Below are 16,376 nucleotides of genomic sequence, written 5' to 3' on the forward strand. Positions count from 1 at the left end.
ACAAGCGGATTTCGCCTCAAACTTTTGCTTTTTACGCACGTCAATTTTTCTCTGGTCGCGCGAATGGATTCAAAATATTCAAGCGTCCAAATAGACGCGGTAGACGCGCTATTCGCGTTTGGTGTGAACGCACAGTAACGTGGTGCTTTTTTTAAATGTTTGATTGCGTTCGTTGTGTTGTACGACGCGAGGGAGCTTTAAAGGACTCTGAATTACACCTTTGCAAACATTGCATTTTGCTGTCTTGCTCTGCTGTGTTTCCAGTGTGAAGTATTTCCACACAGCGAACGTTGTTGGCTAGCCGCAAACCGTGGAATGGATTTCCTGAGCGGGGGCGTGTCTCATAACTCTGTGTCTCATTGAGCCGCGCCTCCGTTCAGGAAATCCATTCCACAGTTTGCAGCCAGCTAGCAGACTCGCCGGCGGGAATCACTTTTGGACTTTGGAGTCATTTCAGCAGACGTTAAAGCGAGCGCAGACATGACTCATGGATATCGGGTATCTCAGCAGGTTGGATCGGGAAAATCCGATACGTGAATTACGCTGGTATCGGGTCCGATACCGATACTGGATCGGATCTGCCCCATCCCTAGTTTAAGGGAAACATAAGGGCGAACTTAAGGGAAAATTACACTTAAGGTGCTTTATGCAACCGGGCACTGACCTTTTTGTCCAACATCAGTGCCTGACCTCACAAATGCACTTCTAGAAGAATGGTAAAAAATTCCCATAAACATACTCCTAAACCTTGTGGAAAGCCTTCCCAGAAGAGTTGAAGCTGTCACAGCTGCAAAGGGTGGGCCAACTCCATATCAAACCCTACGGATTAAGAATGGGATGTAATTAAAGTTTATGTGCAAGGCAGGCGTCCCAAAACTTTTGGCAATATAGTGTAGGTCAATTCAGCTGACAAAGTTTATTACAAAGATATTTTCAAAAACTGAAGTAGTTTCTGTAATGACAGGTAGTGACCTAGAGGTGTTGTTGTTCTAGCGCAGGCCATGAGGAGCCGAAGAAGAGATAGACCGGATGTTTTGGATTGGTTGTTCATGCTGTGAAGCTAATAAACCGAACACAGAGAGAACTCACGAGTCGTTATCTTTAAAGTATTAATAGATGCCTGTAAAGGATATATACAGACATTACAGTTTCCTTGTTTCATTTTGTTTTATTTTACATTATGTAAATTTTACAATTTACATTTATATAAGTTACAATTGGAATGACTCAACATTAACAAACTGCAAAAGCTAAATAAGTGATCAAAGCCTGATTTATCTGTAAAATAATCTCTGATGCAGCACTAGACAGCATCACAAATGGAAGTACAAGATCCGAACTCAAACTACTTTTTTTAATGAAAGATTCTTTACACATAAATGGCAGTAATACGATTTCTCTCCAGTGTGGATCCTCTCATGTATTTTCAGATATATTTACCGTCTAAATCTCTTGTCACAGTGTGAACACCTTATAAGGTATTTCTGTAGTGTGAACTGCCTGGTGCATGATCCTTCCCATTGCTGTCTTTTTTCTTGTGTAATTTTAAAGCACTCAGCTCACTAAAACTCTTTCCACACAAATAACATATTTAAGGCTTCTCCTTTGAATAAAGCCGGTGGTGCTTTAGCAAATATGCTCAATTTCTTTTTTACTGCACTGGTCACTCTTATATAGTCTTTCTCTAAATTGAGTATGCAGATGTACTTTAAAAACACTTGATTTTCTGAAACTCTTCCCATATGGATCACGTGTATGGCTTCACTCCAGCGTGGATTTTAATATGTACGTTAAGGTTTCCTTTATGCGTGAAACTCTTCCCACAGTGATCGCATGTGTGCGGCTTCTCTCCAGTGTGGATTTTCATGTGTTCGTTAAGGTTTCCTTTTTGTGTGAAACTCTTCCCACACTGATCACATGTGTGTGTCTTCTCTCCCATGTGGATTTTCATGTGTTCATTAAGGTGCTCTTTTCGTGTGAAACTCTTCCTACATTGATCACATATGTATGGCTTCTCTCCAGTGTGGATTTGCATGTGTTCGTTAAGGGTTGATTTATGCGCAAAACTCTTCCCACATTTTTCACATGTGTGCGGCTTCTCTCCAGTGTGGGTTTTCATGTGTACGTTAAGGTTTCCTTTTAGTGTGAAGCTCTTCCCACACTGATCACATGCATGTGGCTTCTCCCCAGTGTGGACCCTCTCATGTATTTTCAGATATACTGACCGTTTAAAACTCTTGTCACAGTATGAACACTTGTAAGGTGTTTCTCTAGAGTGAACAGTCTGGTGCACTTTCAGTGCACCATCAGTAAAAAAAGTCTTTCCACATTCAGAACAAATATGATCCTTCACACCGCTGTGTCTTTTCTGGTGTATTTTTAATGCGCCCATCTGACTAAAACTCTTTTCGCACATATAACAGACGTAAGGCTTCTCCTTTGTATGAACTTTCAGGTGGTCCTTTAGGAAATCTGCCCTAAAAAATGTTTTACCGCATTGGTCACAGTTGTGTAGTCTTTCTCTAGAATGAGTAAGCAGATGTACTTTAAAAACGCTTGATTTTCTGAAACTCTTTCCACATTGATCACATGTGTACGGCTTCTCTCCAGTGTGAATTCTCATGTGATCATTAAGCTGTCTTTTTTGCGTGAAACTCTTTCCACATTGATCACATGCATGTGGCTTCTCTCCAGTGTGGATTTTCAAGTGATCCTTAAGGGTTCCTTTTTGTGTGAAACTCTTATCACACTGATTACATGCGTATGGCTTCTCCCCGGTGTGGATTTTCATGTGTTCATTAAGGTTTCTTTTTATTGAGAAAATCTTCTCACAGTGATCACATGTGTACGGCTTCTCTCCAGTGTGGATTCTCATGTGTTCGTTAAGGATTACTTTTTGTGTGAAACTCTTCCCACACTGATCGCATGTGTACGGCTTCTCTCCAGAGTGGATTTTCATATGCTTGTTAAGGTTTCCTTTTTGTGTGAAACTCTTCCCACATTGACCACATGTGTACGGCTTCTCTCCAGTGTGGATCCTCATGTGTTCGTTGAAGGTTTTTTTTTGTGAGAAGCTCTTCCCACACTGATTACATGTGAAAGGCTTCTCTCCAGTGTGAATTCTAATGTGAAGTTCAAGACTTTGCTTGTATGGGAAACTCTTTCCACACTCAGGGCAAGTGAAACATAATTTGTCTCTTTTCAATGAGGGACTCAAGGATTTATCTTCAGTTTTGACATGATGTTTCTTCCTAATTTCAAACGGTTCTTCAATCTCCATGTTCTCTTCTATCAGGTCTAAAAGTAAAGTAAAAACAAAAACAAAACAAATTTCCAAAAGTTAGATTTTCAGTAAATAATAATAATAATAATAATAATAATAATAAAGAATGAAATGTGAACGGGAAAGGACAAGTGAACCCTGACATAATAGTAGAAAGTGTGATCATTTTTATGCTTTATTTGGAATTTGGTACATTTATCATCCAATTATTATTTTTAAAACATGACCAGCACAAATTACAGGATTTGTAGTGAGAACTATTAGATATGTTTGATTAACTGCATTTTACACGTAAGGTTGTAACATGTTCAAAATTTGAGTAATATGGTTGCAATAAAGTGAACCAGACATAAATCAATATATTGTAATACAGTGCTACAGAGGCCCTTCATAATGCAAATGCCTGGTTTTCATAGTTAGCAATGTTACACTAAATTATGCAGAGGTGAAGTTTAGTGCAGACCCGTATTGTGATATACATCGTATTTGTTGCCTCTGTATCGGGCAAGTATCGTATCATGACTTTGTTGCCAATACACAACCCTAGGTGTCACGTACATTGCCAAGAAGAAAGCTTTTCAGAGATGGCAACAACTCAGAGACTTAAATTGTATTAAGTCAAGTCAAGTCACCTTCATTTATATAGCGCTTTTAACAATATAGATTGTTTCAAAGCAGCTTTACAGTGACAACAGGAAATTAAAGTAACAAAGATTGTTTTGGCTTTACAGCAGCTCAAGGATAAAGTTATTGTCCAGCTAAAGTTAGTTCTCTTACGAGAGGTTCTCTCGTATTGCGTAAGCTAGCTTACGCTGCGGGAAAGTCTCCTTTCACGAGATACTGAAGCCAAAAATTATCCTAATTTTTATAAAACTTGTCAACGCAGTGCGGCAGCCTGCAGACCTAGGGCAAGCGAGTCGCGTGCCCATTGGCTGCTCTGCGGCAACTGCAGCAGCCTATGGCTGAGCCTTGCGCGTGACGTCACGTCCAATGAGCGCGCTTGGCGCGCTTAGTGCGTCACAGCCCGTCATAGGGGTGTGGCTTAGCGTATATAAGCAAGGAACAGAGGCTGCTTCGCTGATTTCTGTCTCTTCAGCGAAGCTCTTCGCATCGCTGATCTCCGAGGAAGCCGCCGTTGAATCCAGCGACCAGCACGCCGAGGATATCAGCCTGAGGACGCCGGCCGCTCGCCGCCTTCAGCCTTCCCTGCCTGCTGCGCCATCCGGCACTTATATCCTTTTCTGCTCTGTGTTGTGTGTGTGTGTGTCCGCCGCGACACACTTGCATCTAAAAGAGCGCGAGGCGTTGTTGCAAATGCCTCGCACATCCTGTGGCTCGTGCAGAGCCTCGCTCAGCGACGGAGACCGCCACGTGCTGTGCGCTCTCTGCCTGGGTTTTGACCACGCTGTTCGCGCTCTCTCCGAGGGCGGCTGCGAACAGTGTGAAGAGTTACCGATGTCGACCCTACGGGCTCGACTCGCTAAACTGGAAGAAACTCCATCTTCTCCGGCCGCTTCTTCCGGGCCACGTAAGAAGAAACGTCGCTCTCAAAGGCCGCCGGAACTGGACGCTTCAGCTGAGCGCTCGCCGGAACCTCTCCCGCGAGCCTCGCTCTCTCCTTCCCCCCCACCCTTCTCCGACGCGCAGCGGCCGGCCACTGCCCGCACTGCCGTCGCCCTGGGGGACGATGCAGATGATGCCGCTGACAGCTGCTCTCTGCTCGCGTCTGACAGCGAGGAGTGGTCGGGCTCTCACCGCTCCGCCCCCTCGACTCTGGAGTCCTCTCGAACCCGCGCTAGTGTTGACGCAGAGCTTCTCCGCCTCCTCACTTTAGCGGTCGAGAGAATGGGACTGGATTGGTCCCCACCTAAGGAGCCGGAGCCCAATCGCCTCGACGGGTTTTTTCTGCCTAGCCGCCGCCCTGCGCCTGCCTCTAGGTCAGCACCCTTCCTGCCTGAGCTCCACGCTGAGCTCTCTAAGTCCTGGAACGCTCCGTTCTCCACCAGACTCCGCTCGCCTGTCTCTTCGGCTCTCTCCCAGGTGGACGGAGCCGCCGAGAACGGCTATAACGGCATCCCCGCCGTTGAGGATGCTGTGGCAACGCACCTTTGCCCGCCGTCTGCTAGATGGCGCTCAAAGTCTGCCCTGCCGTCTAAAGCCTGCAGGACCACCTCAGCTCTCGCCGGCCGCGCTTTCGCCGCCTCCGGCCAGGCTGCTTCCGCCCTGCACTCAATGGCTATTCTCCAGATCCTTCAAGCCGACCTCCTCCGTGAACTGGACGAGAAGGGCTCGGATCAGTCTGCCTTTACCGATCTGCGCAGCGCTACGGATCTCGCGCTGCGCGCTACCAAGACTGCTGCTCAAGCCATCGGCAGATCCATGGCCGCGCTCACCGTCATCGACAGACATCTCTGGTTGACGCTCGCGGACATGAGTGAGTCAGAGCGCGCTGTGTTCCTCAACGCACCACTCTCGCCCACCGGCCTTTTTGGCCCTGCGGTCAGCGGAATTGTGGATCGGTTCTCGGAAGTACAAAAGGCTTCGCAGGCGATGGACCTCTTCCTGCCCCGCCGTTCGAGCTCAGCCACAGGCCGCTCTCAAACTCAGCCTCCTGTGCGCGGCTCTAACCAGCGCTCTTCCAAGCCTCCCAGCGCTTCGCAGCGACGCCAGGGCAATCGCCCCAGGTCGCGCTCGACCAGCCGTCACAGACCGCCGCCCCCACGGGGCCCGCGGTCCAAGATCGCGTTGAAGCCCGAGCCCGCGAAGTCCTCCTAGCATCCGCAAGGAGGAAAAGATGGTTGAGTCCCGCTACGGCCGGACCGCCATCAAAACGCACAGCTCTGTCAGTCCCCTATGTTCAGGCTACTGCAGCAGCACACACCGCAGCCAACGAGCCAGTATTAACACTCGCTCGCCTGCACACAAACGCCGTTTTCACGGCGACCCAGATAAATCTCAAAAAGAGTATAAGTGCTTTAAGTGTAGAAAATGTGCCCACACCCATGTGCTCACTGCTTCACACAAGTACAATCCCCATGGTAACGCACCCAGAGCGCTCTCTCATAAAGCGGCCACACACCGCTCGAGTTCTAAATGTAGTAAAAGTGCCCACACTTCCGTGCTCACAACTACTCGCTGCTCGCTCTGTCACTCAGTTACCTCAATTCGCCACGGCTCAAGCCGCAGGGGTATTGAGTATAGGAAAAGTGCCCACTCCCGCGTGTTCACTGCCTCACACAGACCAGGTTCCCATGGCAACACGTCCAGAGCGCTATCTCATAAAGCGGAGACTTTCCGCTCGAGCATCAAGTGTAGGAAATGTGCCCACAGCCCTGTGCTCACACCTGCCCACTGCCCGCTCTGCCAGACAGGTTGCAAACCTCATAAAACCCCCAAACACTGGCCGTGTCATAAGTGCAAATCCCGCGCCAGCTCACGAGCACGCGCGCCCACTTTCAGACACCATAATCCCCACGCCGCTCTCGCGCCTGGGATGTTTGACAGCAGTTCACGCTCCATCATCCGAGATCGAGCTACTAAATTCTGCTCAGTCGGCCAGCCCTGTTCTTCTGCCCTCGTGTCCGAGCATCGGCGGCGCGCGCGCCGCCCCGCCTTCTCTGATACAGGTTCCCCATCCCGCGCAACGCGGCGATCTGAACCCAGAGACCATTCGACCCCTAGCCATGCATGCAAAAGCATGGGAGGCTATTCAGGGCGCGTCAGAATGGGTGCTCAACACCATAAGACACGGTTATTCGCTCCAATTTGCTCGTCGCCCTCCGCGCTTTCTAGCGCAGACGGAAACGAAAGTAAGTTTGGACACAGCACATCTGCTTCAAGCAGAGATAACAAAGCTGCTGCGAAAAGGGGCCATAGAACAAGTACATCCTTCCCTGAGCGAGTCAGGCTTTTACAGCCGTTACTTCCTCGTTCCCAAGAAGGACGGAGCATTAAGACCTATTTTAGATCTGAGACATCTGAACAAGGCTCTCATGAGACGGCCGTTCAGGATGATTACAACCAGACAGATCCTCGCGCAAATTCGCCCAGGAGACTGGTTTATCTCTCTCGATCTGAAAGACGCTTATTTCCAGATCCAGATAACTCCCCGTCACAGGCCATTTTTGAGATTCGCCTTCGACGGTCGAGCTTATCAATACACAGTCCTGCCGTTCGGCCTGTCTTTAGCACCCCGTACATTTACGAAATGCATGGACACGGCTCTCGCTCCCCTGAGGAGTCAGGGAATGCGAATTCTGAACTACTTGGACGATTGGCTCGTTCTAGCGCAGTCAGAGACAGAACTGGTGTCTCACAGAACAGCGTTACTCGACCACCTCGAGGGTCTGGGTCTAGCGGTCAACTGGACCAAGAGCTCGCTCTCGCCCCGGCAGTCGATTTCCTTTCTCGGAATAGAACTGGACTCGGTGGCGATGACGGCCAGATTGTCGGAGCAGCGCGCGCGCCGCATTCAGCGCCTCGCTGCATCCTTCAAAGAAGGCAACCGGGTTCCCCTGAAGGCATTCCAGCGCATTCTGGGGCATATGGCCTCAGCTGCAGCGGTTCTTCAGCTGGGTTTACTGCGCATGCGCCCGCTTCAACGCTGGCTGAGAACGCGCGTATCCCATCGAGCCTGGGCGACCGGCGGCTCGCTAATCAGAGTGACTCAGGTCTGTGTCTCAGCCCTGCAGCCCTGGCTAGCAGCCGAATGGTATCACACAGGAGTGAATATGGGAGTGGTTTCACACCGGAAAGTTGTCTCGACAGACGCGTCCAACCTAGGTTGGGGAGCGCTCTTCGAAGGCAGACCGGTCTTTGGCCACTGGTCAGACCAGGAGAATCTCCTACACATAAACTGTCTAGAGATGCTCGCGGTCGAGAAAGCGCTCATGCACTTCCTCCCTTTCCTCCATGGTCACCATGTTCTAGTCCGCACGGACAACACTTCAGTAGTGGCCTATGTGAACCGCCAGGGCGGTGTCAGATCAAAGCAACTCTGCGCCCTGACGGAACGCCTCCTCGTATGGGCTCAGCACTCTCTGCGCTCTCTGAGAGCATCGCATGTGCCTGGCCATCTGAACGAGGGCCCCGACAGACTGTCCAGGGACAACGTTCCCCCTGGGGAGTGGTCTCTACACCCCCAAACAGTCCAGTCGCTGTGGCACCGCTTTGGCAGAGCGAAAGTCGACCTCTTTGCGTCAAAAGACAATGCGCACTGCCCAGCGTTCTTTTCAAAGAGCGAGGACGCGCTGGCCCAGCCTTGGCCCAGCGGCCCGCTATATGCCTTTCCACCAGTCTCTCTGCTGCCTCAGGTTATCGAGAGAGTCAGGAAAGCGCGCCACACAGTGCTCCTCATAGCCCCGTTCTGGGAGAACCAAGCTTGGTTCCCGGAACTCATACAATTGGCAGACTCAGCCCCTTGGCCGATTCCGGTGCGGAGAGACCTTCTCTCTCAAGCCCGCGGCTCGATTTGGCATCCCCACCCAGAGCACTGGTCTCTGCATGCGTGGAGCCTCAACAATTACATGCTGATCTACCAGAAGGGGTGATGAACACGATCATACAATCTAGAGCCCCCTCCACGAGGCGGCTCTACACATCTAAATGGTCTGTGTTTAACAAATGGTGCACTACCAAAGGGCTCAATCCACAGACATGTGGGGTCTCGCACATATTGTGCTTCCTTCAAGAGCTACTGGACGCGGGCAGGTCCCCCTCCACGCTCAAAGTCTATGTCGCGGCCATTTCAGCGCTCTCTGTTTCAGAGCCGGGCCGCGCATTAGGAAGGAACGAGTTTGTCATCCGCTTCCTTAGAGGAGCGAGGAGGATGAACCCCCCGCGACCCCCTTCGGTTCCTATGTGGGATCTTTCACTGGTCTTGGACGCACTGAAAGCACATCCCTTTGAACCCTTAGAAACTGTGGATATGAAATACCTCACGCTCAAAACCGTTTTTCTGATAGCACTGTCTTCAGTAAAACGTGTGGGAGACCTTCACGCGTTATCCACTAACGCTGCGTGCCTCGAGTTCGGACCCAATGACTCTAAAGTTATTCTCAGACCGAGGCATGGGTACGTCCCAAAAATTTTGGGCACTCCCTTCAGAGCGCAGGTCATTTCCCTTTCAGCCCTGCCGAATACTGGCTGCGAGGCAGATAGTCACCTCCTCTGCCCAGTTAGGGCGCTGAGAAGCTATGTTTCGCGCTCCGCCGCTTTCAGGCGTTCAGAGCAGCTTTTTGTTTCGTTTGGTGGGCGCACCAAGGGTCTCGCCGCCTCGAAACACACTCTGTCCAGATGGATAGTCGATGCTATCGCAGCTGCTTACGCATCTAAAAACCTGCAGTGCCCCTTGGGCATTCGGGCACACTCCACCAGAGGCATGGCCTCATCGTGGGCGTGGTCCAGTGGGATTCCCATTCATGACATTTGTGCAGCGGCAGGCTGGGCCTCCCCCTCCACATTTGTTAGGTTTTACAACCTGGAAGTTCCCGCCTTGCAGGCCAAAGTGCTATCAGTCTAAGTCTCGCGTAAGCCAGCCCACTATCTGTGCGCGGGCTACGTTGCTGATTTAGCTCTACTGGTTGAGCTGCATTATATGGAAGTGTTAGTTGGACCGGCTGTGCCGCTCCCTGCCCCATATTACGTGCTTGTGTACTGTGGTATCTTGGCCGCCCAGCTCCGCTTCGCGTTCCCTGGGCTCCCCACGGGACTCATTCAGGATGCTGGGCGCGCGCACGGCGTTGACAAAGGTGTTCCCGCAGCGTAAGCTAGCTTACGCAATACGAGAGAACCTCTCGTAAGAGAACGTACTCGGTTACTAACGTAACCTCGGTTCTCTCTAGAGAGGGAACGAGTATTGCGTAACCCGCCGTGCTCTCGCCACGAGCTCGTTTTCGCTTCATGCGACAGAAACCAGCGAAGCAGCCTCTGTTCCTTGCTTATATACGCTAAGCCACACCCCTATGACGGGCTGTGACGCACTAAGCGCGCCAAGCGCGCTCATTGGACGTGACGTCACGCGCAAGGCTCAGCCATAGGCTGCTGCAGTTGCCGCAGAGCAGCCAATGGGCACGCGACTCGCTTGCCCTAGGTCTGCAGGCTGCCGCACTGCGTTGACAAGTTTTATAAAAATTAGGATAATTTTTGGCTTCAGTATCTCGTGAAAGGAGACTTTCCCGCAGCGTAAGCTAGCTTACGCAATACTCGTTCCCTCTCTAGAGAGAACCGAGGTTACGTTAGTAACCGAGTACGTTTTGATTGATTCACTTCCGCTGCAAAGATCATTAGTTATTAACTTAGGGGCCGCTAACACAACACCGTTCTAAAACCCTTAACTCGGTCCGGCCCGCTCATTTACACAACAACAGAGCCTGGTGGCTCGAGAACGCAAACCTTGAAATAGGTTCCAAGGTGCAAGTCTTGAAAAAGAAAAAATTCTCTCTTTGCAAACTTCAAAAACGCGAACCTTTGAAAGCGCTGACGGTAAGGTTGACCTAATCTATGCAGATTAGGACCTAATCTATGCAGCCTAACATTGAATTATATAAATTTATAATGTGTTATGTGTATGCCAGGTCAAAGAGATGTGTTTTTAGTCTAGATTTAAACTGACAGAGCGTGTCTGCTTCCCGGAAAATGTTAGGAAGACGGTTCCAAAGTTTTGGTGCTAAATAGGAAAAGGATCTAAAGCCAGCAGTCAATTTTGATATTCTAGGTATTATCAACTGGCCGGAATTTTGAGATTGCAATGGACGTGAAGGATAATATTGAGTTAAGAGCTCGCTCAAGTACTGCGGAGCTAAACCATTTAGTGCTTTGTAAGTAATCAGCAATATTTAAAAATTTATACAATGTTTAATAGGGAGCCAATGCAGTGTTGACAGAACCGGGATAATATGGTCATACTTCCTGGTTCTGGTAAGAACTATACCTGCTGTGTTTTGGACCAGCTGTAGTTTGTTTATTAAGCGTGCAAGGCAACCACCCATAAGAGCATAACAATAATCTAGCCTTGATGTCATGAACGCATTAACTAATTGATCCGCATTTATCATTGAGAGCATATGATGCAATTTAGATATATTTTTAAGATGGAAGAATGCGGTTTAACAGATACTAGAAAAGTGACTTTCAAATGAAAGATTGGTATCAAAGAGCACAGCCAGGTTCCTAACCGACGACTTGACAGAGCAGCCATCAAGTCTTAGACAGTATTCTAGGTTATTACGTGAGGAAGTTTTTTGTCCAATAATTAGAATCTCGTTTTTTTTTTTTTTTTCAGAATTAAGTAGTAGGAAATTACTAGTCATCAAGTCATCAGCTATGCATTCCATTAATTTTGAGAACTGGTAAGTTTCGTTAGCCTGGTAATACCAGACTCTGCTACTTCACTTTGCTTCGTAGACAGAGTCTGGAATAGCATAATAGAGAAGTGTTTTCTCTCTCGCGGGGGGGGCGCTTGTCTGAAGTTTAAAATCATTGGTTACCCGTAAGCCAATCACATAACGTTTGGTTATGGCGTGTGTTATGCGCATGCTCAGCCGCATCTAACTTCCACTGTAAACGCATGTATGATGCAAAAACTAAACCATCGAGCGAAATACCGGAGTGAACATGGCTGTGAACGACTTTTGCAGATTATGTGAAGTAAATCTACGCATCCACGGTACAATCAGCGTCTACGTCACGGCTCTCAGCCCGCCCTCTGTTCGTTGATTGGCCCGGCTGTTTTCAGGCCGGTGGAAAACTGAAAGATAGGCTGCTATCTCAGACTGACTACAGGAGCGAAATGAAATTAGCGGAAGTAGGAAGTCTGACGTAGTCAGGCTAAAGTTTCGTCAGGGCGTGAAGAAATATAAAGTTGAGTATCATCAGCATAACAGTGAAAACTAATGCCATGTTTATTTATAATATATCCCAAGGGTAGCATGTTTAGAGTGAACAGCAACGGTTCTAGTACTGAGCCTTGTGGTACACCATACTTTTGATCAATGTGACATCTCTTCATCTACTGCTAACGGTCAGATAAGTATGATTTAAACCATGCTAATGCAATTCCATTAATGCTAACATAATTTTTGAGTCTATTTAAAAGAATGTTGTGGTCAATAGTATCAAATGCAGCACTAAGATCAAGTAACACTAATAGAGAGATACAACCACGATCGGATGAGTGATGGATTTTTTAATTAATCATAACTAACATTTGTTTTTCTTGCAGGAACAACATTCATATGCTTTTAAATGTTTCCACTTTTTGCGAAAACTTGTGACTTTGGTTGTGTGAGTGTAAAAATAACAAATATGGGAAATTAAACTAGACAGATGTCTCAACTTGAAACCTTGTGGTTACCTAGTAACAAGAATGCTTATCTATTAAGAACCAATCAAATTGTAGGGAAATTATTCTAATGTAATTGTAATGTTTCATGTAATTTTTGCCATACCTCTTATTCTATAAAATTTGTGTTCGCTGGTGGTATTCTCAATGAAATTTGTCTGAGATCCTCCGGCTCTGCTTCTTCTTGGGGGAAATGAAAGTGAGCGCCCAGAAAGCACTGACAGCATGCAAATACTGAATTGATTTATCCTTCACATCTTGTGCTTGAACGGACAATTTAGTTTTCATCAATGAGACATTGACTAATTAGACGAGACAATTTTTTTTGTAATCATTCTGTTCAAATTCATATATTTTTTAAATAGACTAGAGCAAAGAACAATTATTCAGAACCTCTAGTTTGCATGTTATTTTGTTTAATTGTCAAAAAAAATTCTTCAGAATTGTAGGAGAATCGCGTGAAAAAATTGTGATTTTCAATTTATCCAGAATCGTGCAGCTCTACTATAAATAAACGCTGAAGCTGCCGCGAAAATCCGTCACTTGGTCACACAATTACTATTTTCTATATGGTGAATGGCACATAATGCAATACATAGGGGATTGGGGACGTGTAGAAATTTCTTTGAATTTTTTTAACGGTTATTCACTGTCATGTGGGCACAGGTGATCACTTCTGTTTTCTTTATTATTTCCTTTGCCGGATTGTTTGGGCTAGTGTTGAAAGGGGCAAGTAACGGGAGCCAACTTTCTGTTGACCGTATTGTGTTGGTTAAATCATGTCTGCATACGTTAAGCTAAAAGATCGTCAGTCTTCCTTTAAATAATGAAATGACAACCGAGTACGAGCGAGTTACGAGCCATCCCGTTACGTAGCCCCTTTGTGGCTATTGGATGCCATGAACAGAACAATTCAGACAGTGTAAATATGCTTTTCATAGGGGCGAATGACATCTGGTTTCACGTTAGTGTCACGCAAAACGCAGCAACGCGCACACAGTCTGTACCAGTCCAGAGACACGATAGCACAGTGCGGGTCATATGCATGAGTCGGCGCGGACCCCTTTGACAGAATGCTGTATTTTAAAGCGATATGGAGGAGATTAGGAGAAGAAACGGTTTGATGACTTGACTACTGACGAGTACCCTGGAAATCCAGAGTTCTCACGAGAGCACAAGTTGAATTTGCTCAGCGAGTTTACTCTGGCGTCGAGTAATGATGCTCATTAAATATGCCCTTGTATCCGAGCTGCACCAATCACATCGAGTTATCTGATATAGGCGGGCCAGAGGCGAGCTAAACAGATGACGACAGCGCTGTGATGTCGAAGTCATTAGTAAACATTGCAATATGGCTATGGATGTACACCATTTGTTTGAAACGGCTTTGGCCGCTACAATAAACGAGTTAGACTTGGCTTTTTATCTAAAACAGGAACAGAAGACGGCGCTCGAATCATTCCTTTGCAAGAAGGGCGTTTTTTTCTGTTTTGCCAACCGGATACAGCAAGAGTCTAATATACCAGTTAGCTCCGCTGGTAGCTAAGCGAATGGGGCTTGTTGTGTGATTGGTCGTAGTGTTATCCAATTGCGTAAAGTGAGATTTTCAAATGCATGCTTGGTGCCGCCCCTCGAGCTGGCCGATTTTCGGCCTAAATCTTTCAGATTTAGGTCTGGATTTCCAGGCTAACTGACGAGTAGAAGAGATAAACGTAATAAACGATATAAACGTAAAAATGTTTGATTATAACACCGGTGCCATGCACCAACATAAATTACACACTTTTAAACTACACATTCTCAGCATCATTACGTTCACTATTTTGCTTTAGTAACAGTTTCATATTAAATCTAAAATGGGAATCTATTACACTGTGGCTTTGCCGAGCTCAACGGCTCTGGCCGAGCTATGATACATAAATGAAAGACTATTGGTTATTTTAACAAATGGGGAGGAGCTGCACAATATGTCCCAGGCTGACTTCCTGTTTCAGTGGAAATTACGTCAACACACTGAATAACGCTGCACATTTCAAAGCACCTCAGTGGGCCTTAAGATTTATAACCTTATTGAAGAATCAAGAATGAACACCAACCTCTAAGTTCTTCAGTATCTTCCTGTTTTATTCTGCAGAGTTCTGGATCACCGCTTTGTTCTTCTGTATCTTCCCGTTTTATTCTGGAGGGTTCTAGATCATTCATGTTTTCAATGTTCTTTCGCAAACTCTATCTTCCTCACTTGTAGGCTGATAGAAATATTTCAGCATTTATTGGTGAATCACTGTGGGAGGAGCTTCACTGAAGGTGAATTGCTGTGATAGGAGCAGATCTGCAAAAATCTAAAATAAATAAGTTATCAAAAATGTATGCTTTCATTAATTCACACATTTAAAGCATTTTGTTAGTTTATCTATCCAACTATAAAAATGTAAGTTATTTCATTTGTTTTAAAACAAATTAATATATTTTACATAACTATATTTTGTCAGTGGGTCATTCTATTGACATTATTATCTATTTTTGACATGAAGAGGCTTTTGAGCAGCTGTTAATTGTGACACTCCCTCTTATTAAGTCTTATCAGGGAGATTGTTTTATAACTTCCATTCAGAATCATATGTCCATGTGAACCTATATATAGTTAAATCTACAACTACAGCCACTGCATATTGTCATAAAAGAAATTAGATTATAAACATTTTTCTTCTAAGGACAGAAACGTCTCTTTCAATACAACGAACAAGCACGACAAAGCAATATTTTAATGTTTCCAATAATGTCAAGCGTCCATCACATTTATCTACATACTCAGATTTACCACTTGTGTTGGATATGAATTAAATCTGGATCTGAAATTTAAAGCCTCTTTGAGTCAGAAATAGACATTAATGTTAAAAATAGATTAGCCAACAAACAAAAGATAAATAGAGATCAATCCCTATTAATTCCCCTTACAGATCATACTTTGACTTTTGATCAAGTGACATACCATTATTGCTCCAAACATAGAAACAATCATACAGACGAACATACAAAAACACACAATAATAGCTCAGATCTTAATGCATTTAACATTATAGTTCCTCACATATTTGCCTGCAATTCTAAGTGTTTGTCAGTCTGTTAACAGACGCCAGAAAAGACGCACAAATAGCTCTGTAGCAGATGAATATAGAACACAGAAAATACTCTGTAAAATGTTGCTTTAACAAGCCGTGTTATTTTTAATAACTGTATAAACGAAGCACAGTGAGCTGCTTACCTCACATCAGAAGAGTGACGTCTTCTTCTTGTTGTATGGCAGATCGCAGACACTCAGTGCATTACCGCCCCCTGTCGCCCGGGTGGCCCATGGACTGTGATTACGCATTTTAACCTGGTGCATTGTAAATCCTGCAAAGTTTTTTGTACTTATATATATGTTCATTTATAACACTAGGCTATACTTTGTATTAAATTACCTTTGCATCAAATTACTTAAAAACTAGTTAACGTTGCTGTGAGGGCAGTGGCGGATTAATGCTGCCTGAATATAGGATGTGCATCAGTGCAATTGGATCAGCACATTCGGTCTTAAAGTGACAGTACGTAATAAACCTAATGCCATCTGTGCCTCGATCGGCCCAATGGAGGCATCCAGTCAGCGGGTGAAAGTCTCTGCGCGTTACTGTCTTTTCTCATGGCAAAGTATTTTTGATTAAATGAAATACATTTTCTCATATGTATTTTCTCGTTATTTCATCTGACTCCAAA

At 46.1% G+C, this 16,376-nt stretch overlaps 1 protein-coding gene across 1 annotated transcript; it reads right to left on the reverse strand.

Annotated features, from left to right (window-relative positions):
* Window positions 1-1,537: 1,537 nt before the first annotated feature.
* On the reverse strand, window positions 1,538-15,969 carry LOC311294716 (uncharacterized protein). The gene is made up of 3 exons (XM_084415731.1): window positions 15,886-15,969; window positions 14,720-14,962; window positions 1,538-3,297 (listed from the first exon to the last, which is right to left on the reverse strand). The coding sequence occupies exons 2-3, from the start codon at window positions 14,823-14,825 to the stop codon at window positions 1,748-1,750; spliced, it is 1,656 nt and encodes a 551-aa protein (XP_084271857.1). The 5' UTR covers window positions 14,826-14,962; window positions 15,886-15,969; the 3' UTR covers window positions 1,538-1,747.
* Between the last annotated feature and the right edge of the window lie 407 nt (window positions 15,970-16,376).

The sequence above is a fragment of the Rutilus rutilus genome (genome assembly GCF_951802725.1).
Source record: "Rutilus rutilus genome assembly, chromosome: 8".
NCBI classification, from domain to species: Eukaryota; Metazoa; Chordata; class Actinopteri; order Cypriniformes; family Leuciscidae; genus Rutilus; species Rutilus rutilus.